General features: G+C 39.4%; 2 protein-coding genes across 10 annotated transcripts in view; both read left to right on the forward strand.

The window, feature by feature from the left end:
* Positions 1-16,904, forward strand: part of ablim3 (actin binding LIM protein family, member 3) — a 53,624-nt gene extending 36,720 nt beyond the window's left edge. Inside the window, exons 7-23 of one of the 8 annotated variants that reach the window (XM_061685590.1) lie at positions 4,012-4,099; positions 4,203-4,261; positions 4,355-4,426; positions 6,186-6,350; positions 7,193-7,222; positions 7,330-7,456; positions 7,831-7,926; positions 8,209-8,259; positions 11,591-11,719; positions 11,843-11,913; positions 12,089-12,257; positions 13,888-13,914; positions 14,255-14,310; positions 14,962-15,028; positions 15,137-15,147; positions 15,247-15,327; positions 15,747-16,904. In XM_061685590.1, the coding sequence (XP_061541574.1) occupies positions 4,012-4,099; positions 4,203-4,261; positions 4,355-4,426; positions 6,186-6,350; positions 7,193-7,222; positions 7,330-7,456; positions 7,831-7,926; positions 8,209-8,259; positions 11,591-11,719; positions 11,843-11,913; positions 12,089-12,257; positions 13,888-13,914; positions 14,255-14,310; positions 14,962-15,028; positions 15,137-15,147; positions 15,247-15,327; positions 15,747-15,860 (1,413 nt within the window). In that variant the 3' untranslated portion in view covers positions 15,861-16,904. Of the gene's footprint in view, positions 1-4,011; positions 4,100-4,202; positions 4,427-6,185; positions 6,351-7,192; positions 7,223-7,329; positions 7,457-7,830; positions 7,927-8,208; positions 8,260-11,590; positions 11,720-11,842; positions 11,914-12,088; positions 12,258-13,887; positions 13,915-14,254; positions 14,311-14,961; positions 15,029-15,136; positions 15,148-15,246; positions 15,328-15,746 lie in introns of all 8 variants that reach the window. The other 7 variants (XM_061685591.1, XM_061685586.1, XM_061685587.1 and 4 more) reach the window with 7 other exon arrangements.
* Positions 16,905-17,439: 535 nt separating this feature from the next.
* The window catches only part of afap1l1a (actin filament associated protein 1-like 1a), a 33,420-nt gene continuing 24,986 nt past the window's right edge, over positions 17,440-25,873 (forward strand). Inside the window, exons 1-2 of one of the 2 annotated variants that reach the window (XM_061685488.1) lie at positions 17,440-17,579; positions 18,424-18,504. In XM_061685488.1, coding sequence (XP_061541472.1) covers positions 18,501-18,504 — 4 coding nt within the window. In that variant the 5' untranslated portion in view covers positions 17,440-17,579; positions 18,424-18,500. The remainder of the gene's footprint in view (positions 17,580-18,423; positions 18,505-25,873) is intronic. The other variant, XM_061685487.1, reaches the window with a different exon arrangement.

A 25,873-nucleotide genomic window follows, 5' to 3' on the forward strand; every position in this document is an offset into this window, starting at 1 on the left:
AGGCTGCAGATATAATTGAAGACAATCATCACCAATGGAGAGAATGCAAGAAAAAAAGTCTCTGCGACGACTCTTTCAACCCCCTGATGACTATCACTGTCGTGCAAGTAGTTTTTAGTAAACTATGTGGTATTCATTTTGGTTGTTGCTGTTTACAATGTGCAAAAAAGTACATAGTGGGTAGTATATCTGACTCCCAGTCAGAGTTTAAATCTCGGCCTTCCTGTGCAGAGTTTGCATGTTCTCCCCGTGCGTGTGTGGGTTTTCTCTGAAGGCAAAAACATGCATGTCAGGTTAATTGAAGACTGTAAATTGTACATAGGTGTGTGTGTGTGCAAGTGCGAATGCTGTTATCCAGTCCAAATAACCGGCTCACTGATTATTTGATCTGTGACTGGCTGCTGGCCAGTTCAAAGTGTACCCTACCGCTCTCACCCAAAGTCAGCTGATATAGGGGGCAATTACTCATGAAACATAACGAGAACAAGCAGTATGGAAAATGAATGGATGCATTAAAGTTGCAATATATCTTTATTTTTTTGTTTTTTCCCCTGACTTTTCTCTTTATCATGATAACACTGATAAGCATGATAATTAAGTCCCTATAATCGTGAAATTTTCATACCGATTCATCTTTACTCTAATTACTAATATTTTAGTAGTCTACTTTAGTAGAACATACACTGTAGGGGTATAATGTCAGGCTAGAATGTTGTTTGTTTTTAATAAACCAAGCCAAAGGCAATGCATTGATAACATCATGAGTTTTGTGTAAATATGTAATTATAATTGTTTTTATTTTTCATTAAAAACAAAGAAAGGAGAGAAACACAAATAGGATACCTTTTTTAACCCTTCCATTTCATTCCTCAATGGATACATGTGTACAATTACCTTTCAAGATTTTTCAATATGAAACATACTCATGTAACATTGATAAGTATGGCAAGATAGACCCACATTTCCAATGCTAAATCTATCTAATAACTGTCATTTGTGTTGTAATTTCATAGAATATTTATTAGTGAATCGTTTTCTTTGCTCTCAAAAGAAACACTGACTTCACATATCAACAAGTAATGGGACTATTGTTCAAATATTAATTTTTTTTTCATAATACACACAATTCCTTTTTACATTTTGTATGATTCATGTGCAAGAAGACGGTTTATAGTTTATAAGTTTTTTACTCTGCACTTAGATACTGCAGATGATGATTTTTTTTCTTTTTTCTTTATTGATTATGGCATAAGTGCTATGGTATTATATTATCCTTATTATTGGCAAAATAGCACAATAATAACGTATTGCGGGAAGAGACTGGCCTGAAGGAGACAGAAATAAGTTGAATGAAAAGTAATGAGTTTAAAGAATAGACACTTTTGTGGACAATTGCATAGAAAAGGGACAGGAAGGTTAAAAAAGACAGGAGAAGGGGAAGACAGGAGAGGAGTGAAAAAAGTAAATGGATTAAAAAAATAATGGAACATTATGAGAGTTGGATTGGAACTAATAAAAGAGACTAGCAGAGATAGATTAAATACCTTTGGATGGTTTTATGGCAGTGGGATGCAACCTGCACACACAGACACACATGCACAGTGTCTTGTTGTCCCTGTGCTCCTTTGCTCATCAAGACTTGGTGTAAAGTGCTTTGTTCCTCTCTGAGTTATTTATAGACACAGAGAGATGTCAGCGTTTATCGGTGATCTCCCACTCCCACCCTCTCTCTTTCTTTGCTGCTTTTATACATACGACGATAGAGAATATTAAGACATTGCCTCTTCTGTTGTTAAGTTTTACCGCTTGTCAGAATATCAGTTTTATATTAATTTAGGAGCAGCCTCTTAATTCCTCAGACAATGCAGCCCTTATTACAGCGTGTAGCAGCAGTTGTACAAACACCATATGACCACAGAGGCTAAACTTATGCTTGGAAATCATAAGACAGAAATGCATCCCTCTTGTCTTTCCCTTCGGAGTAACCCAAAACGGAACGGGTGGGCGGGAAATTGCTGATGAATCGTCGATACAATCAACAGGTTACAAATATATTGTGCAAAAAGAGTTCTTGGATATCATACAGTTATTATAGATGCATGATTTCCTACACGCCATATAGAACACGTTTTGTTAAAAACGAGAAAACTATCTGTTGATGTCTGTATCTAAACTCAATGATTGTCTTAACAAAATAACTGCTCAGAGTCTCGCTGTGTGAAGATGAAACTGGTCTCTTCGGCACATACCATACATGTGTGTCTATAAATAGCAATTCCCTGATGGTGTGTCAGAAAGGTAGAGTTGATGGTTTGGGGGCACGCCTCAGACGTCAGTTCTCCAGGCACACGTGTGAAACTTCTGGGTTTCGGACGAGACTGGATTAAATGAAGTGATCTTTGTGTACATGTTTTGACACTCTTGTGCCGTTCACTTGCATGATCACATTCTTCTTTCCTTGTCTATGAAACACACACATGCACGCACGCACGCACACACGCATGCACACATACAAACACAGTGCATTCTCCACACTCCCTTCTGCACATCTTCTTATGACTGGCCCACAGGGAAATTTGCTAATTTTGGCAGAGAAGAGAACAGGAGTGGGCTTGCATGTGATTCCATCAAGTACAGGCTATCTTATGATGATGTCTCATCACGACTTGATGAACTATGAGGCCATTGTGATCATGTGTTAAACAGATGACTTGCCTAAAGGAGACCTTAAATGAGAATCGCCTCACAATTTTTCACAGTTCCCAGTAGTCTTAAAGTTAAATCAAACTGTCACTGTCACTGTCAAGTTTTGTTTCTAAATACATTAAATATGTTTGAAGGTAAGTGCTGAAAACGTGCAAAGACTGAGAACAATTTAGAACTGAATTGTTTAGATAAAACCCCGTGATGACAACGGGCTGGGGCATATGCTTTCTGGCATGAGCCCCCCCAACCCACTATATAACTAACGAGCACCGTCTGTGGCTGTTCGCTGGATGTAGTTAGTTAAGGTAGCTTAGCATACGTCCACTAGCCCGCGAGCTAACGATCAAAGGAGCTCGCTAGAACGCAGTGGGTTCGTTTAATGCGTCAACGCCTCACTCGGTGTTGTTGTGTGTGGGTCTCCCCGCATAACAGAGACATGGTAAAGTTAACTGTTCAATAACCATAACCACAGCAGCATGCTATTTAGCCAGTAGCTACTACTACAAACACATAGCAAGAGCGAATGTACAGTATTTGATTGAGAGGTGAAGGGCTGTCTATAGCGTGTTTAGCCACACCAATACAAACCGGCAAATTGAGGGAGAGCCTTATTTTTCATTATTTCAGAGCCTTATTTTACATAGGTGTTGATTATTTCTTTTCTCTTCTCTGTGGTGTGTCAAATTTACAAGACAATTGTTTTGTCCTCTTTGGTTCAACTTGAATAAAACATCTCTGACATTCTTCTGCCAAAACACAAGTACACAAAAAGCTAAATGACACTCTGGCACACATAAAGATGAAATTCTGTTTTCACTTGTGGAGGCAGTCATCAAAAGCCACCGAATTACACTTTTTTAATTAGTGTTGCGGTGGCGTGTTTGTGGCACATGCAGCAGAGAGATCGCCAAACACAAATACTCTGGCACCATGTTGACAATTTAGCCAAACACTTGAGTATGTGCTGCTTATAAGCTAACATTTGTAACACTGTCAGCTAAGACCCGTGCTATTATTGCTGCTCTGCTAAACCTTTTTTGACTTTGACATGATAATGATTCTATGTAGTCCAGTGGCAGGCTTGAAAACGGCGGACACATTTGCAGAAATAAAGCAGATAACAAAATATTTACTTGGTTGCTTAATTTCCCATTTGATGGGTAGGCAGGCCATTCAGTTAACCATCTAATTGTGTACAACCTATTAAGAAGTCAATTTTCCATTACATCCCCTTCAAGATGGGTATGCAGTTTGTAGATTCTCCCTCAATCTGTTGGTAATGTTTATTCTTCTCTTCTCATTCAGGCTGGAGGGAAGCACTACCATCCAACGTGTGCTCGCTGTGCTCGCTGTAACATGATGTTCAAGGAGGGAGAGGAAATGTATCTGACAGGTGAAACTTCACTTCACAAGCACACTATGGTTTGGGTAAACAAACAGATTAATATGTAAAATCTTAGCCCTCAATCTGATCTCTGTCCTTTAATCCTCTTCAGGTTGTGAGGTGTGGCACCCATTATGCAAGCAGGCAGCAAGAGCAGAGAGGAGGCACAAGGTGAGACAGATATTAAATTTTCTATTTTTTGGGTTAGAACTGAAACAGTGGGTTTCTCAATGTTATGTGCTTTTCTTTCTTTATACCTCACAGCACAGACGCCTGTCAGAGACCTCTATCTCTCCTCCAAGCTCCTCCATTGGCTCTCCCAATAGGGTTATATGTGTAAGTAGCCATTCGTCTTGACATATTTTAGTTCCTCTTGCTTCCACCGGCACCAGGCTAACCCTTAAATTAGAACACAGAACTATCTGTGAATTGATTAGTAGCCACCAACCTGAGGGCTGCGCACTCCCTTGGCCTGTTCACTTTCTGTGTTCATTCATGTCACAAATTGTTGTGTTGTGCCTTGTTGTCATATTGAACAAAAATCACAACAAGAAACTAACTTTCCTGCATGTTTTTGTGTTGTGTTATCCTTCCCCAATGTTTTTCATCTGTAAATGTTTAAAGTACAATATTCATCAGTGTCCAAAGTAGAGCCTCTGCATCTCCACTACACTGTACCTACTCAGCTCACCATTGCTTGAAGTGGAAAACTAAACACCCCAAACAAAATCGAGTAGAGCCTATTAGAATTCAGCCAAGCCAGTATTGTGCAGTGTAAAAGACGGCATTGGTATCCTGGTTGCAAATTGTGCAAAAGCAAAACTATGTGCAGCTAAAATGACTCTCAGAAGCTCACATATTGCACTTCTGCCACGGTAGAGCGTTCCTACTTTGGAAGGATTCGCACCAAGTTGTATAGCTTCATTGATATGCACCTCTTGCTTGTATTACATCAATAAGATTAACGTATAGTTCACTGAAAGATGAAGATAATGAAAACTAATTATTGTTTAAGTTTTATGGGTGCTTTCTTGGTCCATGCATCATTATTCTGCAAAGATTTATGGAAAACCATTGAGGTTTACTGCTGACGAACAAAATTAAACATTGATGAAAACACAACTTCCTTGGAAAAGGTAAGAATATGAATGAATAGAAGTTGATGAGACAATAATAATGGATAAGGCAATAACAACTTGTCATTTGGACCTACAAATCAACAAATACTCTGATCAACCAGAACATTCTGAACACTTGCACACCTATTCTAGTGATATCCAATACAAGAGCTATATAAAATATTGGACAGAGCTCTTAACATGATGTGGTACAGATCTACACCACTGCAACTACAATCACAACAATAAACATATTTTGAAATTGATCTTAATTGATTATTGTTGCCTTTATATAGGCAAAATATTTGACACAGCTTTTTATTGGATATCATTATATTGTGGTTATATTGGTGTGGTCATAATGTCATGGCTGCTCAGTCAGTAAACAGTGATGGATGTCATTCTGTCTTCCAGAATTTCATTTATATACTGCTTTAGTCATGCAAACTGCACGGTGGACTGCTGAGTGTTGCTGTGTTGTCAGTGTTAACGTGTGGTTTCTGCATGCAAGTGGGAGTCACTGTTCTCTGCTCCTGCTTGCCCCTCATCTCTTAATCAATGACCTTTGTGGTTAAGGTGATGGATGAGGGACAATGCAGTGTAAGCACACTTGCCATCCATGTTATTTCCTCTGCCCCTCCCACTGTCTAGCTGTCTTTCCTCCTGAAGGTCAACAACTGTCAGACCGTTCAGCCTCAGTGTACTTTTGATGCTTTTCACACACACACACACACACACACACACACACACACACACACACACACACACACACACGCATACACACACACACCTACACACACACACACATTATACGCTCACACAGGCATTTGTGTGTTTGTTTCCTCGCAGTTCTTCACTGCTGCATGTTCTGTTCGCCATCACTAGTGGATCTTCCATACTGCTGTTTCTGGGTGTCGTTCATGTGGTTGCTGTTGTGTCTGTGTTGGTGGTTGTCTGTGTGTCTGTCCTCTCTCCAGGCCAGATTGGCGAATGAGTTCCTAGATTATAAGGACCTAGCTGCCCTCCCACAGATCAAGGCCATATATGAAGTCCAGCAGCCAGACCTCATATGCTCCTCATATCAGCCCTACCAGAGATACACCTCTGATGACAGGCTAGACATGACTTACAGCTATGGGGAGGTACAACTGCTACACACACCAGGCCAAATGTGGCACTGGTCTGTATTCTAAGGAGAAAATTTTAGTTTTTCAGAAAGTAAAAATATCGTAGAGTAAAAACAGTAAAAATGCTTGTGAGCTGCTTATCTCTTTACACGTTGTATTTTTATTAGGGGTATATGACCCATGAAGGCGGCACAGTGAACGACTGGTTAGAGCGTCTGCCTCACAGTTCTGAGGACCTGGGTTCAATCCCCGGCCCCGCCTGTGTGGAGTTTGCATGTTCTCCCCATGCCTGCGTGGCAGTTTCCTCCCACATCCCAAAAACATGCATGGTAGGTTAATTGACAACTCTAAATTGCCCATAGGTGTGAATGTGAGTGCGAATGGTTGTTTGTTTGTATGTGCCCTGCGATTGGCTGGCAACCAGTTCAGGGTGTACCCCGCCTCCTGCCCAATGATAGCTGGGATAGGCTCCAGCACGCCCGCGAGCCTAGTGAGGAGAACCGGCTCAGAAAATGGATGGATGGATGGATGACCCATGAATAAATCAATTAAACAAACAATTTCAAATTACAAAATGGCCACATATGATGTATTTAAATGGGATTCACTGTCCTGTTTATCCAGTGTCCAATGAATTTGTATATATTGCTGACTGTATATCACTCATAATAGCAGCAAGTTCGCCCTCTGTTTTAAACTAATCATCTCATCTTGGCTGAAAAAGCTGCTTAGTTCTGATGAGCAGATTCATGGAAGCCTGCAAAGGGGCAGCACAATCCATAATAGTCTATATTACGTTGATGCATTCCTATGTTTTTGTATTCTAAATAACATGTCTGCCTTCTTTGATTCTACAGTCACTTGGGACACTTTCTCCTTATTCTCAGGTAGGCATTCCGTTCACTGTTACAGGAAGAACATTTAAGATCATTTGAAAGCACTGCAGTGTTTTAATTTTGTCCTCTTGTTCTCTTTCCACCTCTCATCTGTCAAGGACTACGACTGCCTGGACATGAAGCAGAGGCGATGCTCCAGTCTAAGTTACATTGACTCTCCTACCTACAGTCGTCAAGGCATGTCACCTATCATGCCTCGCTCTCCGCAGCACTTTGGTTACCCTGGTAAGCATTTAAAAATTGATAGTGAAGTCAGTGTGAATGCAAATTCCGTAATGTTATTCTACCACAAAAAACATTTCAATAAGCCAAAGAAAAAGCTGAATGAGCAATTGATTCTTTGTTTGTGAGGTCTGACATAACATGTTGACGTCAAGTGCAACATCAGTCATGACAGGGTTTCTCTTGTGCAACTTGAGGTGTATTTTTCAATTTCTCAAAAATTATTGTCTATATATATATATATATATATATATATATGTATATGTGTATATATATATATATATTTATATATATGCTCATCAGCACTTCAGTGATTTTTATTTTTTTTTATTTTGGGACCCCCATATTTAACTTCGCTTTGCTGTGATTGACTGCAGGATCTGAGAGTGGCAGGAGCTCACCTTACTACGGCCAAGAGGGGCGGTCCAACACACCAACCCTCATCCAGCCCCCAAAACATTTTCATGTACCAGGTAGGAGGATTCACAATTCACGAATCACTCTGAGAGATAACTTTAGGTTCCTTTAGAGTGACAGGATCGGAACAATGTGTAACAAAGACTCGTTCTTATTCAAAACATAATCCCTTTTGGCCTATTCTTCCTCTCATACTGCATACTTGACCTTATTTTGTCTTCCTTCACAACCTCTCTTCTTCTTCTCATCTCATTGTTCCAAAATCAACTCACATCCTCAACCGTTACCTCTTTTATGCCACTGTGTTTCAATTTTCCATCTCCTCTTTCTCTCCTCAGCCACAGGGGAGCCCAACATCTACAGGAAGCCTCCCATCTATAAGAGAACGGGTACAGTGCAGTTAGCCCTGCCTTAGCCTGCCTGTCCTCTTGTCAGTGTAGTCATGCTGTGCTTTGACAACAAAGTTATTACTGATCTATTGATATCTTTCAAGAGCCCCTCAGGACCAACTATTGATTAGTATTTACATTCCAATTATTGTAATTTCAAATACAGCAATACAAAAAAACAAAGCCTCGCTAGCAAATACTGATAGCACAAGACTTGCTTCATTTATTAGTGGCCAAATACTTAAAGTTTTGCAACAGTCTATGGATGGAGTCAAATTTGCTCAACCATCACCGTTTTTAGTGTGTGGGATGCACAAAAAATTGTGTTCTAACTGAATAGTAGCCAATCAATGTAGAGATTGTTATGATTCTACAAAGAATGTTCGCAACTAATGATGCACCGCAAGGAAAATTCTTGGCCAACACAGAAAATGAGGAAACCAAGGCTGAAAACCGAAACACCAAAAGGAATTATTATGTCAATTATTAGTAAAATTGCATTTATGGCTATAACTGCGTACTAACCTCCCTTAAAACCTCAATATTTGTTTTAATATCAGGCGGTATTGATACACAGTATATCATGATATGAAACAAATCACTATCTTAAATGTTCCCTGTTACTCTTAACCTTTGATTTAAATATTTATTTTCAAAAGTTGAAAATTACATGGAACATTGTACAACTGTGTAAGACAAAAAAAAAGTATACTGTACATTCATAAACGTATAATCTGACCATGCAAAAGTTTTCAAGTTTTTCAATTCCAGTTGACGCCTGGGGAATTGGTAACGAGGGTTCATTACTTTACTCATCCACTTCAATCCCTTATTTTCAACTGTGCTCACTGGTAGCATGTCTTTTTAATATTATGATATGATACAACCCTAATGAACCCAACCCCAACTGAGTTACCCACAGAGCACGGCACCTTGTCGGTTGCCCCTCCGAGCTTTTCCTGAGAAGTGTGGGCTTATTTCTTGCATTATCAACATCCTGTTTCAGTGACAAAAGTATATTGACTGAAAACCAAAAATGCACTTTTTGGTGATTTTTAACCGAAAAGTTTCCATGGCCAAAAATTCAGTGCATCACTATTTCCAACTATTTAGCAGAAATCTACCGGAAACTGCTGTATTTTAATACTTTGTCTCTGAACACAAGATGCAACTGTATGCTTGCTTTTTTTTTTACAAGTCAAACCTAAACATGTACACAGTTATTTTAAACGTAGTCTTTTAGCAAATGTCCTTCATTTTAGTGTTTGTTGTTGTGCATGTAGCTTTTGTGGTAATTTAGTCAATTGTGTCAGCCTGTGTACAAACACATCTGTCCATGTAAATAATGCTAATTGCACAACAGTTCTGTAATCTTTTCTCGCAGAAACCAGAGTTTCCAATCAATTAAGTAGCTACCTAACCTAAATGAAATTTGAAAAGTAAGACCTAATCTACAACAGTTGCATGACTTTGGATTACAGGCCTGTTATGTACTATTTAATGAACGTGTTTATTTTATTTTATTTTATATTATATAAGTCAGCTTTCTGCGGGCTAGAACCACATCGAGCCTATGGAAATATCTTTTGACTTTATTTTCTGTATGGGTGGTAAAATCTCCCACAGGGGTGCTCCAATAACATTTCGCTTTTCTTTTCACCTCTTTTTTTCTTGCATCCAATCACATTATTCACTCCCCTCCACATCCTGCTCCATTTAACCCGGTGACCTTGCCACTGTAAGTAAGCTCCCTTGTACTTGCTGTACCACTCAGTCCATGGATTATATTCATGTCTGTGTCTCTCTTCTTGTTTTGGGAACTCCATGTCAGCACTGTACAGTCTACACAACTTTGCTGTGAACATACTTGTGTACTTGTGTATGTGGTGTCAGGCAAGTGGAAAGTGTGTGTCCTGAAGATAACAATGTCCGTCGCTGGTGTCATGCATTGTGTGGATTGGAATTCAATGCAACATGGATCAGGGCCGGCATGGTTAATGGCTAACAGACCGAGCAACGATCCATCTGACATTGTGCTGCATGTCAAACCCATTGACTTCCATTGACTGTGCTTTTGTGCAGAGTGGCATCAATGTGATTGCCTCACATTCATGAAATGAATGCCTGCCTCAGGCTGGAACATTAATGAACTCAGGTTAAAAGATCTTGTTTTCTTGCCGTTGGCTCAAACATTGATCTAAAAAAAGTACAGAAAAGTGACTGTGGCTGTGAAGGAAAAATGAACTCTTGGTGAACATTTTTGTGTTCATAAACAATTTTCCTTCCAAGTAAGCTTCAATTACCTAGAGGTTCTGTGATCAAGTATTTTCTAAAATATTAATTTTACACAGCAGGGCTAATCACCCAAATTAAATTATAATTCCATTATTTACATCATATGTATATTTCAAGTGTCACATTAGCAGGTATCCGATTTACTTTTGAAAGAAGCCCGGTTTAGATATAAGTATATCTGTACCTGTGCCTTTTCGTTACAATGATATACCGTATATCAGAATGGTGCCACTTGGAAGGAAAAAAAAGAATGGTGGAACCACATTGTCAGAATGTAGCTTTAAAGCCCAATGGGGTACTCTATTAACAGGTGTTTGCGCAACCCTGAGCCAAAGCAAAGCGTTCGCTTCTTTTGTTTTGACAAGAACATGTAAACCTAAGGGGCGTGGTTAGTCAGATTTCTTCAACCTTTTTTTTAGACAATACAAGCAGGAATTCTACCAAAATCTTGTCTATGTGAGTTGTTTCCTCCCTATGTTGGGTCCTCAAAAGTGCACCCTCTAAACTAGGACATAGACGAATTTATTCTGCGTGTTTCACTGCTGATTTACGGAGCCCATCTACAGGTCCTGGCAATTCACTGACAGGAGTGAATGTGAAAACAGATAATGCCACATAATGCATTAGTCACTAATATTTAACCTTTTTTTTTTTAAAGCCATATGCCCGTACATCTCAGATATTGTGAAGCTGAAAGGGAATTTTCCGGTATGAATCAGGGGATAATTAATTTTGTAGAAATCCTGTTCATCTCAGCATAAAACACTGTGACACATCTCTTTTCAGTCTGTTTTTTATGGCAGCGCTGCCAACAGCACCATTTCTCAGCAGGTGTTTGAATATTTAAAACAGCAAAAGCAGAGAAGTAAGCACATTGCAGATGACTAATAAGGGCTGGGCATACTCACTAATTTAGAATGATGGCTATTTAAACATTTGAGAGACCGGAATATCGGGTTTGATTGGTGTACAAGCAGGTACATATGTTTTTATGTCTGCTTTGCCTTTCTCTCCTAAATACATCCCTTTTTTGCAGACAATCATTTGAACGCAGCAACCAAAAGTAGGACCAGTGAGGATATCCTGAGATCCTCCAGACTGTCTACCTACTCTCCTGAGCCATACACTGAGTGTGACTACTACCCGTACAGCAGCTCCCCCAGGGGTAGGGCAGACTCGTTTCATCACTCCATATGGTTTACTGTCTCCACAGAACCGAAGTCATCAGAGTATACTTGAGTCCAAGTTCACTCATGACGGAATGTCTTTTATCCTTATTTCTGCTTAGCCTATCGTGTACCAAGGAGACGGTTCTCGACAGGGGGAGATGAAGAGAGTTGGAGTCACAGTCTTCAAAGAGTAAGAGCTTCATTATCCCCCCCTTACTTCAACATGGTGTCAGAAACACCATAAATAATGCATGTCTTATGGTACCTAAACTATCCTCCTTGTTTGCTCCTCTCACACTGCTTGTGCTCTGTACATCAAATATCTCTTATGTTTCACCCCTTTTTTGACTGTACCTCTGTCTCAGATTGGAAGTGGCATAGGGAGGATGATCCTAAAGGAGGAGATGAAAGCCAGATCTGGTTCCTATGACAACGACCCCTGGGGCAGTGCAAGGAATTCTCGTAGTGGGAGCAAAGAAACCCTCAACACTGCAGGCTACAGCTCCACGGCTTACAACAACACTATCAACGGATGTAAGCAAGCACCCTGCTCCCTTTTGCACCACTCTACAAATTTGTTCCAGTACCATGCGTAGGTCTTAAACCACCACTAGCTTTGTTGTTATACTTGTAAAACAGTATACAGGGGGACAGCTAGAGTTAGCAGAATTGCACCAAAAATACATGAGCAATTTCTTCAGCAGTGGTGCATGGAACCCATTATTTTAGAATTGGGTAAAGTTTTTTCACATCAATAGACCCAGGGGTACCGCCAGGAATTTGAAGTGCTGTCCAAAAAAATCTCACTTTGGGCCCCTCGACACCATTGCCGCAAATTAGATTAGAAAATATTATTTACAATAATGGGCATCTTTACTTTTAACCCCTTTACAGCGCCCCTGAATAGAAATATCCTCTCTCACAATCATAATGGCAGTCTTCATGAACCAATGTAACAAACAGCTGGAGAAGCACACTTTCATCAACCATTTAGCCTTGGTGGAGGTTTGTGCGCTAAAGAGTAACATTCCAGTTAAATATGATCATTATACAATCAGTCTAATGGTGGCCTAAGATTTACGCTCTGTTTTATCGACCGGTAAAGTGTCAGTACTTCTGACAGCTATAGTTTAAAATGCACTTTGTCTGCCCTGACGACCCCCCCACCCCTTAAAAAAAGCTAATACCGCTAATGTAAATTCTCAGTGGTTTTGAAACTGTAACTTTTTAAAACTGCTGTGTACCTTGGAATCAGTAATGGGCCCATGCCTACCCACAAGCATTGTTTTACAAGTCTTAGACTGAGTTGTCATTTGCCTTTGGGGTGATGGTGCTGGGGTTGTGGGTGCAGGTCAGGATCAGGTTCTGGTTACCGTGGTGTTGGGGGAGGTTTATTGAGATGGAAAGAGGGTGAACAGTTGCTGTCGACGTTGTGGCTGGTCTTCAGCAGCAGGCAGACAGGCAGACTTACTGTGTCATTGTTTGGACTTTATGTGACCACACTGGTCTGTCATTAACAACCGAGGTTCAACCAGGTGTGCACAAGTGCCAGATGTGCCAAAACTCCCAAAGCATCATTGTGCATGCAGCACGTTGAGCCCCTGACATTAGCACAGCAGCTTGTCATCATCTGCTCCCCTTTTTTCAAGTGCTTCTTTTCACTTGCACGCTCCATCGCTTTTGTCATCTCCCTCTTTGCTTTGCATGCTACTTCCTGTTTTCTTCTCGTCCTCCTCCTACTTCTCCCTAGACATGGTTCTCTACATTCTGTTCTCCATCGCTCTCTATATGCATGCATCCATCCATGTGTGTATGGAACTCACTCGTTCCTGTGCACAGCTGGTGTCCCATATCCTGATTTATTCATGAGCAGTAAGATCTCTCATTAAAGCTCTTTCTCAAATGGGAGGGGACACAACTCAACAGCACTCTGTTGGTTATCGCTGTAAGGCAACAAAGACACAAAACCATAGTGAGCAATTAAAATGTCTGTGTTTGATTCCTGTCTTTATTGGGCCTCTTTCTTCCATATTGTACCTGTGATGCTGTGTAATCCTCCCACACATAAAAAAAAAAAGAATCCTACTTGTCATTAAGCTTTTACATTTTTCATTGACATGTAAATAGAACTTTTAATGGTGTTCTCTTCGTTTGCCTTTCGCAGCTCGATCCCAATACAGCACTGATAGCGGTGAGTAGATTATTTGATTAGTAATATGAACGCACAGCGCTTTGCAAGTTTTACATTCATTTTAATATCAACTGTTTTAAAGTGTATAATTGACTTCATGTAGAAATGTTGGGATTTCAGATAACACAAATAATGTTCAGTACTCCCATCATCTTGAAATTCTGTTAGTAGTGAGCGCCATCTTGTGGTACTAGTGTGCCACTGATGTTATACTGTATATCCATCTTTATTTTTAGGGTGTAAAACATCTGAACTTTGCAGATTTTATGTTTCAGACGTGGAAAAAATGCACTACACTAATACTTTTTCCTTTGCATGTTTTTTTTTTTTTTTTTTTTAGATTTTGTGTGCAAGTCTGCCTCACTTCCAGGTTATGGACGCAATGGCATACAAAGGGTGAGAGTGAATCAGACAAAGCATTTTCCTGGGAATGTGCAATATTTGGTATTTGTATGTAGTATTTGATTTGGTGGCCATTGGGCTCTTCTTTGTGGTGTTGCGCTGGTGGGGCAACATCAAGCCCTGTGAAAACAACAGGCTCAACAAGGTGGTGAGGAAGGTCCACTCTGTGGTTTGTCTGGAGTTGGGTAACAGACACCATGGCAGAGAGTAGGATTAAGGACAAAATCAGGGCTGTATCAGACAACTCCTGTCACCCTCTCTGTAGCAGATGGACAGCTCGTTTAGTCGGTGCATCATGTCACCTTTGAACAGAACTGAGTGCTTCAGGAGCTCCTTTGTGCCCATCACCATCAGACCGTACAGCAGCAGTGTGGGCCACAAATAATCATTACGTTCCCCTCCCCACCAACCTCAATCAATAGACTCATCATTGACTAAATGTCAGTTGTATATGGTGAAGTTGTTGTATTTAACAGTTTCTGTGTATGTATTTTTATTCAATTTCTTTATTGTTATTCATTCTTTAAACAAGCTGCTGTAACACCAGAATTTCGCCTCTGGGGACCATTAATAGATTACCTTATTTAAGTGCAAAACATACTTATTACACTGACTTACTGTAACTTTGCTTTTAACTAACTTTAGCCTCAGAGTGCTGACTGCTACCAGTACCAGTACGACAGTAGCAGTGAAGTCAACTGGGGAAGCAGAGGTAGGTGTACACACTGTACATTTAAAGTATGTTAATGTTATTTATTTAAACAAGTGATTTGAGTGCTATCCATTGCACTGACTTAACTATCCTTCATTTGAATTACAGCGGAATACAAGGTAAGGGTTATAGATATTTTTCTATTCAGGTGTTGTAGAAATTTCAAGTGTTAATGAAGGTAAGAGAGCTGATGTAGGCACATTTGAATTTCCATACAGATTTACCCCTATGAAGCTCTCATTGTCACCACCAGAGGGAGGAACAGGCTTCCCAAAGATGTCGAGAGAGCCAGACTGGAGGTAAATTATGAGAAAGTAGTGGAAACTTTAAGATCAACCACAATCTGTCATCATTTAACATCATTTATTTTTTTGTGACATTTTTTTGTTTCACCATCACCACTTTTATTAGATGTACAAGATGTTTTAAGTGACATTTTAACAGAAAGGTAACTAAATAATAGAAAGACCAGGAACCAGGAACAATACATTTACTACAACATTTACTCTGATGATGTGTGACAAACACATGTGCAGAAGGAGCAAGGATGAAAGTCACATTGCATCAATGAAGCATAAACATTGGAGTGTGTACATTCCGCTTTTACTGTCTCACTAAATTGTTGCTCGTCCAGATAAAAATGATAATGTAGAAATTTTACATGAGAAAGTGGAATAGGCGATACATGTTAAAAGGACACTTTCCCCCCCTCTCCCAGCGTCACCTGTCCCCGGAGGAGTTTGTCCAAGTGTTTGGCATGACCATTGAGGATTTCGACAGGTTGGCTTTATGGAAGAGGAACGAGCTGAAGAAACAGGCCCGACTCTTTTAATAGCGTGCGGACATCTGTTAAATACTGCCATACATCTAGAGAGAAACTGAAAACTATGGAGATGTCTGCACCGTTTCACTGCCATGACTGAGAACCTGTTCTAGATCTCCTCAAGCAACCGACCAAATTGTGGGCACACCAGCACAGAGTTGTGGGATTCAGAGACATTTATGCACAGAAACAGTGCTTGTGTGTTCACGTGCTGGAGTGGTGTGAAAGCAATACAGGCTTGTAAGTTACAGATACCATCTTGTGCTTTTCTTTATTGTAAAGGATTAAGGAACGCACGTCTGCACCATATACACAAACAAAAAACAGAGCTGCCCAACTTTTATACTATGAGGAGGATTTTGGCTTTGCCTTATTTGTTATGCTTTCTTCATATATTTTATGAGTGTGCAGCACCAGCAATCTGAATAAGTAGAATGTAGTTGCAGTATATCATTTACGTCACTTTATTAGTGTGAATGATACATGATCAGAATGGATGAGCGCTAGAATGCAGTTTGCTTTTTTTTTTTTTTGCATTATCTTCACTTCCCCCTGATTTTGCACTCTTACTCAAATTACTGTGTTCCTTTATACTGACTGATAATAAGAAGCAATGAGCAACGAGAAGTACGTCTAAACTTACATGACTTAAACATGAAAAACCAAAGTGTGCAAATACAGATTAGCTGTAGACATTGATGTAATAGTTACACTATTCAAAATGAATGACAATGCATAGACTGTGTTGTAATGTTTGAGAATGTTCATTACATTTAACTGATAACAGAAGACAAGCCACAGAAACAATGTTATTGTTATTGTTGTTTTCTAGTTCATTGCAACAGAGTGTTGAGGACAGTGGCCATTCAAACGAGATCCAAAATGATGATCCAATAATTTTGTAGCTAGTATACAGGGGTTTTGATAAGTAACAAAGAACTGCTTTGCAAGGATTTTCACATGTTGCTTAAGATCCAGGGTTGTTGACGTTTTGCCTTTGAACGCTGTTATTTTGGATTTTGTCACTAAAATTAAACTCATAATTCCCCCTTTCTCTCTTTGTGTATATTTTCAGTTTTTATTGCATCTCTTGAAATAATAAGTTAATAAATGTATTATACATAGTAAAATAAAACATACATTTAATATTTTGAACTGCTTTACAAAATAAATACTGTTTCATTTATTAATAATTAATAAATGAAACGAACTAAAATGAAACAAACGAAAATTATAAAAAAGTTATTTTTAATTTTTGTTTGTTTGTTGTGTCTTTTGTTTAGAATAAATTGTTGTTCCAATTACATATTATTATTATTATAAATTGAATTGTAACATTTTAATTTTGACCATCTTAAACATTTTGACATTTTGAACTAAAATTATGAGCTGTAATTGTATTTTATTGTACAAATGCAAGCATGTCCCAAAGGCCTTACATGATCGATAGTAATGCATTTGTAGCCAACCTTTGTTCAACGCAACGTGAATAATTTGAGGCGAGGAAATTAGCAGGTGCTAGGACCGAGCGGAGTAGCAAAGCGCCCTGCCTGAAAGTTCCTTGCCGACTTCGGTGTAACTCGTAAATGCAGCGACGGAGCGACTTGTGCTGAAACAAGATCAGGACAGGAGCCCGTCCGCTCTCAATTACTCTGGCGCTCTTAGAGTCCATAAACTCCGATGCGGGCGGCATCGTCACCTGCGCGATGACCTCAAACGGCACCAAATGTGAGTTCCAAACTGATTTGAAGTTGTCATCTTGTCAAGTGGGCGTGTGAGGCAAAGCAATAACAGAAGACATGTTTTATGCATCTCTTGGTTGACTCATGTTGAGTCAAGTGAAATATGATGTGATGGGTGTGGATGGACATGAGCTTTGAGGTGTGATACGGTCAATTTGTTTGGTATTGGGTTACCATCACCAGTTAATTGTATACAAATAATTATGTGCTCAGTGTTAACAGGCAGCTAGCAATGCAAAACGTGTAAGTGTGTTTTCGGGGAGGAGGCGGTCGTATTTTGTCGTTTGAGGGCCCAAAGGCAAACCCATGGGTTCACGGGCCCTTACACATCCCTATACTGTAAAAATTTGGAGTATTATTATTATGATTATTTTTATCATCAACTAAAAAGATAAAAGTTGCGAACGAGATAAAGTCTAGAAAATCCTCGAGGATTATTATCTAACAAGTGAATTATCTCAACACATTTAATGCTATTCAGTTGTTGGATGAATGGACGAAGGAGTATAAAAGAGTATATTTATCCAAGCACGGTATATTTAATAAGAAATGAGCTGTTGCTCGCGTCAGCCTTTATTGCACATATATTTTCAATAAACATCATACCTAAATGTTTACAGACAAATAGTTAAGATTAAATCTGAATGTTTCAAAGTTAAGTAAAACTGAACTGTACTTGGGCAGTGATTCTTTCACGTGACGTAAGGGAGCCCCACCTTCCACCAGTGGTACTCATACCACACTTTAAGAATCACTGCTGTAATTGATAAGAACATTAAAGACCCTGTAAAGTGAATTAAGAGATTTGAAACTCTTTTTCACCTTTTCAGTTTTCCGGATTTTGGCCTGGCCAAAACAAAGCCCAGGTACACATTTGGACTTTCTAGCATGAGTTGCCCCTCCCCCAATGTGTAAGTACTGAGCACCTTCATTCCATCAGTGGCTCATCAGGCCGAAGTTTTTTTAAGTTATTTAGTAATAATAACTCATCTCATTTCTACCACTACAAAGCCTGCAGTTAGCTATCAAGCTTTGCCTACAAAAAAAGCATCTTCCCTTGAAGTGTTATGTGTTTTATATTATATGTTATTCGCGATCTCACTAGCCCCCTAGTTAGCTCACGGACCAGCGGCGGGGTCATGTAATTCATCAGCGTCTCGCTCCGTGTGTCGAGTGTGGGTCCACACAAGAGACATTTTAGGGCTTAACTGTTTATTACACACAGGGGGCACACACTATTCAGCCTGTGGATCATTTGAGCACATACTGAACGAAGGTGTTTGAGTGACAGCTGACTTTTAGCCATGTGTGTTTTCAGTGCATTCAGCGGACACACCCACAGTTTGCGACAGTTGAAAGGTCTCTATTTTTCACAATTTTGGAGCTTCATTTTTGGAGCAATTTTGGAGCTTCATTTTATATTCTTAGTGATTTTTTAAAAATTGTATTCTATTTTGACCGCTTTACCCACATTTGTGATAAAACATCACTCGTATCACTTTCCACTTTGTCTCTACCCCCCTCGGCTGACATTTACGGCAGTCCTACTGCGCCTGGCAAGAGCGGCTGGCTCTGAAAAAGGTTTGAAACCTTTCAGAGTTTTGATCAAAAACTGTTTGTTCCCCCCTCGGCTTCACCCCTTCTCTCTGCACTGGGATAACTCAGCTTCATTTTCCTCGCATGTCAACAAGTTATTTTGGTACCCTCTTCCTGAATTAAGTGTGCACATGCACAGTAAGAAGATGGAATAGTCCATTGTACGAGAAGGGACGGCAGAGCACTCGAAACGATCGTGATAGATAAGCATCTTGATGTGTTTTTAACCAAGTAAAAGTAAGACTAACGCAATATTAATTGCTTTAAAGTGAAGACAACTTTATAAATCAGTTTTTACGAGACATTTGGAGGACCATGGAAATTTAAGGCTTTGCCTAATGCCTGTCCCTTGCCTTACTGTAGTTTGATTTAGCCTGGAAAACCCACACCACAGGATAATTATTCAGGAGAATCTTGAAGACACAGCTAATAATGGGGTGTTTGCTGACTTTGATCACAAAGGGTGAAAAGTTTTCAAATTTAGCCAGATTATCGCTATCTGTGTACCCTGCTTAAAACAGCCTAAGAACACATCCTGTACTTTGTGGTTGCTGTGTTATATGAACCCATTTCGGTAATTGTATGTTCAACATGGCATCTGTTTGGGAAAATGAATACTGTACGTGTGTGTACTTTGTTTCAGGAAGTTCCATATCTGGTTCTATGATTGTCATCAAAACTTTCCTCTTTTCCGTCACTGGTACCCCTCTGTGGTGGCACCACAAAAATCACAAATATAAAACAAACCTAATTAAAGTTCATTCTCGATGAGCTTGAAGTCTCACAAGATTTGCTAATGAAACAGATGACGACGCATGATGATAGTTTCAGCTACTTTGGAGGCATATTTTTCCAGGAAAGTTTTGGTTGACTCGTTGATACTCGAAACTGTTTCATTGTTTGGGCGTTCCACTTTAAGGAACACCTTTAATGGTACACACATGATGGCAACGAATTGTTGTACTACTTGTAAAGCCATGAAGACTCGCTGCAAGCCTCCAGCCAGGTAAACAACGATTACCATACTGTTCATGTCTTAGTTTCCTTTGTTATTCATTGACCGCTTTGCTTTCCAATGACACGATGCAAGCGGATGTTATCAGCTAACAAATCTCACGTGTGTCATCCCCTTCTCTCTCCACACACACACTCTCACAACAGCTTAACATCCAGCAATTTTTTTCAGAGTGACCGTCTTAGCCTTGTTTGCATAAACACCGCAGGAGACACAGACTGGTGTTCCCTTGGGGGCATTAAATGTAATTCTTAAATGACTTCTGTGTTTGCATTATAAACTAGAAGGAATGATAATTAATTTTATATATTGTAGTTTTTGATAGAAAATAATCCTTGGTAACAGTTCCAGGACTCTTATTTTCAGAAAGGACAAAAATTAATAATAAAACAATTTTTTTTTTAAATGTTATTTAGCAGTGCGATTGGTGAGTTGGTTTCCATCTCAATGGGGCAAATACTGCTGCTGTGAACTTATTACTTATAGAGATGGCCATTTGTCTGTATTTTTACTCCCTACATTTGAAAACAGATACTAGTAGTAATCGTAGTTTTACTTCTTACCTTTTAAAAATAAGCTCATTACTTTTTGCAACATATAACTTAATTTTTTTCTTCTTCTCAGTACGACCACTACGTAAAGAGGATAACTATTTTGTTGGCGCAGGTTATCAAAGTTGATAGTGTATAGTGTCACCTTCCTAAAATATTGCTCAGGTCATTTTTATTTTATTTTTTTCACAGAATAATAATTTTTTTTTTTTGCCTACATAATTTTCTCACAATGCTCGCCAGTAGCCACCTCGGCTAAAATCACATAAATCCACAGTTGAACAGATCATGTGATTCTACCCCCGAAAGGAAATTATTAATACTGTACATATATTTCATTCAGGTTTTTTTCATTTTCTAAAAAAAAAACAAAAACAAAAAACTGAGAAAAAGAAAAAAACGTTACCTTTTACTTACCGAGAGTACATTTCAGAGTCTTTTTTTTTTAATTATTTTTTTTTTAAATGTAATAAAATAGCATGTCAACGCTACCATTTTTGAAGAGGCTTAGAAATCGTGAAAAATCAATCCGTTCTCTCCCCTCTTAAATGCTGTGGGCATGTCCGCAAAATGTGTTGATACCACGCCCTGAACTGGAATAATAGCTGATACTTTGTCTAGCACCTCTCTTTTGCCTACACATCCAGTAACTACACGTTTGAGTCGCAAGAATACATCCACTTAAAGCTTGCAATGACTGGAATATATCCCACCGGGTTGTCGCTGTGTGAAAATGAGGTGATCTAAAGTGGCCATGACAGCGTACTATCCGAAGGGAAGATGCATGTTCGGGATGGAGGCATCGCTAGCTAGCTAACTGCAGGTAGCACTCGCTCTCAAGTTCGTATATAGTAGGGGAGGGGTGACTCATGCCGAGGCTCAAGTGCGTCAGTGGGACCCGTTATATCCACCCCCAAAAATCAGGAAAACTGAAATGGTGAACAACAGTTTAATGTTATATCTTCACAATTGAGTACTACCTAGCAGGTCTCTAGAGTGTGATTAATTTGGTTGCACGTTGCGTTAAACAACCCGGAGAAAACCCACGCAGGCACAGAGAGAAGATTCAAACTCCACACAGGCGAGACCGTGATCATTTAAAACAAAGAGGGGGAAAAAAAATAAAAGTACAATTAAAAGAGCGCCCAGTGCAAGAAATATCATTTAAAAGGCATGAGAAAAAAATAGTTTTTAACCTGGACTTAAAAACATTCACACTTGGGGCTGTAATCACTTTTGTTGGCAAATTTTTCCATTTGTGTGCAGCATAGTAGCTAAATGCTGCTTCACCATGTTTGCTTTGGACTCTGCTCCACTATTTGACCCGAGCCTGTCGATCCCAGAGCCCTACTAGGTTTATAGTCCATTCGCATTTCTTTCATGTATTCAGGACCTAAAGCATTTAGTGATTTATAGACCAGTAGCAGAACTTTAAAATCTATTCTAAAGCTGACTGGGAGCCAGTGTAAAGACTATAGAATTGGAGGAATAATTTTAAAATTTGAAAAGCAGGTGCTGCAGTCAGACAGAGAGAGTTGCTAGCATATTCGAAGCTAAGTTTTCCGACAGCTAGCATGTAGCTGTACAATTACAGAAACCGGAGCGGCATAAATTGAATTGCAAATATAAATGTGACAGCATATATGGCGCACGCTCCCATATAGCATATTCGCTGTATAGCTAAAGTGATTCAGCCATTCAACATGTTGAGAAACCAGCTTTTAAAGAATATCTGCAGACTTTTGATAGGCAGTACAAATTTTGATGCAAAACAGGTTTGCTTTGATCTACTTGTGCTGCGGTGTTGAATGCAGTACGGTCGGAAATTTGGGTGCACCTAACTATTGTGCTCGTACACCCAAGAAAAACAGTGCAAAAAGTTAGTCTAGAGCCCTGGCTAATTCTCGGTTTTTGCACGTTTCCAGCAATTATCTTCAAACGTGTATTTACGAACAAATCTCTGAATTCACTATAGACGGTCTTTAAATACCATTTTTTAATGATCAATGTTTGTTATGTCAAAGACAGTATGGAGCTTATAAAGTAGACATACAGGTATGAACAGTTTTAACTTCATAGAATATCCTTGTATTGAAGACATGCTTTTGTCATAAAGTTTTGGTTTCTGCAGTCATATGGAATGATGTACTCTGAGTAGTGGAGCATCAGGTGGGTGAGAAAGAGGAGCGGCTGTCCCCAAAGAGAAGCGCTGTGGTGGTGAGATGTGTGTTTTGTAGCTCAGCAGCCATGATAAATCGAGGCCATTGTCAAGCTGCATGGGAGCATATGGAAGAAATTGTGGACAATATAGACTGCGGGATAATGGTGCATAGATGTAATATACTGACCCTGTAAACATAATGATTTCCTGCTCCATCTATGCAAATGAGAATTTTGCTCAAAATGACTGACTGGTGACACAAACCTGTATATACAGTATGGTAGCGAGGGAGCGTAATTATGCACCCTGCTGTCGTCACCATGCTGCAAGTTTGTAACTCCATTATGCATGCATTCAAGCAATGGTACTACACATTTTGTTCGAGGGAAGGGAACTACATTTTCACAAAACAAAGTCCTGGTGTTTTTGCATAATTCAACAGTCATTGTTTTGAGTCTGACTTTGCAACAGAGGATTAACAGCTACGATAAAAAGTCATCCTGTGCTTTATACAAATGTCAACTTTTCCTTAAGTTTGGAGTTCCTGCCCAGTGTAAATTCATTATAAGCCTCCTATCCGAGTGTATGTAGTATGCTTATTTTTTATACCAGTATAGAAAATAATAATAATTTCATCTAAGGGCAAATCATTATTTGTTCTTTTTAAATGTAAGCTTCATACATACAACGTAAGTTCTAACTGATACATGCAGTGTAATATACAGTATGTATTCTTTCCCCATCAAGATGTAGCTGTAAATCATAGATGATTGGAGAGACCAAACGTTTATGAAGGGAATTCCCCTGAGCAGACTACTGTCTTTATGGCTGCAGTGAATTCTGGTTATTATGCAAAGGCTTACGTAATTATTGGTAAAGCTAATGGATTTCCTTAGTAATATGTTGCAAGATGTTACCGTACAGTGTAGTTTTATCAGAACTAAAAAGTGACTGTGTCTGGTGGGTGTTTCCATTTAGATTGTACAATTGTAAACTGCGCAAACGGCAGCACTCACAGGGCGGCAATGTGGGTTGAGTGCAGCGGGACCGCTGAGAAGGTGGCAGGTTTTGTGGGCGTCTTCGTCTCGCTGTGCAGCGGCTACGGCGGTCCATCAAAATGTCTTCACATGAAACCGGTCCATGATGCAAAATAGATTGGGGACCGCTGCCCTAGAGAACTGCGCCACACTCTAAGTCATTAAGTTCTTCCAGTGACTTGCGTGGAGTTTCTCTGGGTACTCCGGCTCAAAGGCTGAGGAATAGTCTAGTTAGAAACCAGTCTGTAGACAAAATAGTTCCTTTTCTCATGTGTCCCTGTGAGTTTGTCCGGTGTATACAGTATTAGCCTTCCCATGTGCGGCATCATTTATCCTGTGAAATACAGTGACTCCACTTGCATCTTTCTCGGTGAATACATTTGTGTGAGGCAGACATAGCATTGTGGTGATCTCATAGGACTGTGCAATGAATAATATCGAGTGCACTGTAGGGTCTTTGTGTGACAGCAGTCTATGTCAAGCCCTCAGTGTCATCTCAGACATGAATTAATCACACATAAAGATGAAAAATGAGAATGGAAGAGTAGCTTTTACAGACGCATCCCTTCCAAGTCTTTGACCTTTGGCCTCCAACCATCCCTTGACAAGCCAATGCCCATTTGTCTATTTTCAATATCTCTGTTATGGGCTGGTGCAGCCAAAAAGCATTTTGAAAAATCTGCAAGATGAATTAATGAATGAATGAATGGATAACCCACAGTGGGTTCATCTCGAGTACACTCTATGGTCATGTACATGACCTATTAGCAATATTGGTAGGAATTGGAGGAAGTAATGGATTACACAGGTGATTAAGTATAGAAGCATATTTGGTATTAGTGTTGAACACAAAATAGTATTGGGGTGGAACACTGCCACCTACCAAACAATGGGAAACATTGTTGCTATATGTTAAAGCATAACAAGCTATAACAGATTACTTTTTTCCTGCCTTCCTGTCATCATATCATTATACCAAAGGCAACTTGAGTTTTGGAACAGGCTACTTCACCACGTTAGTTTCCAAAAATTGTTTCACCCCCTAATAGGGGTGTGTGTGTGTGTTTATATACATTATATATATGAGAGAGAGAGAAACCCCGGGTCACTCAGTGGTCTACCTCACTATCAGGAGGTTTGCATCGTTTTTTTTCTGGGTATAGCCAATAACATCTTCAAACATTTGCATCCAATGCCAACTAAAACCACTTCTATCCAAACAGATTGTTCTTCAGAGAGGTAAGAACTATAATAATAGAGCGGTTGTAATGTGCTATGGAATGTAAGTAAATGCCAGAGGCTCATTTGCGAACATGAGATGAAACAGTCAAGTGAGGCAGGGGTGTCACTCATTTGAGATTAAAACATATTAGAAATAGTGCAACTCACAATATTCTCTTACTTCTACTCTAATCAATGTGAGATCATTTCTGTATTTTTATGATAACCTGAAGCATCTTCCTGAGAATAATAAAAACAGTGGGAAGGACATGCTTTTCCCCCTCGCTCATTAATTTGTACATCCTTCTGACTTCTCCAAACATGTTCCACATGTTCACATCACAGGATGTTTACCTCCTGCTTGTTCTATAATCTGGTAAAAAGTTGTAAGAATTACAGCCTACTTTCTTTATGCCTTTTAAAAAAATTGTTTTTTATAGCTATCATACAGGGACATGTCTTGGGAGATACAGTTGATTACTCATGGATGGGAATTATTTGCTTAAAAACATAAAATAAAACAATGTGCACTGTTTTGTCACTTTGTTGAAAGGTCCTATGCCATTAACATCCAATCTGTTTTCTGCATAACAGGTCAAAATGTGTATTGTGACCTGTTTTAAGTTTATCTCTGCAGTTTGTAATCCACCCATCCATTTTCCATACCACTTATCCTCACTAGGGTCACAGGCGTACTGG

The sequence above is a fragment of the Phycodurus eques genome, chromosome 9 (genome assembly GCF_024500275.1).
Source record: "Phycodurus eques isolate BA_2022a chromosome 9, UOR_Pequ_1.1, whole genome shotgun sequence".
Classification (NCBI taxonomy): Eukaryota; Metazoa; Chordata; class Actinopteri; order Syngnathiformes; family Syngnathidae; genus Phycodurus; species Phycodurus eques.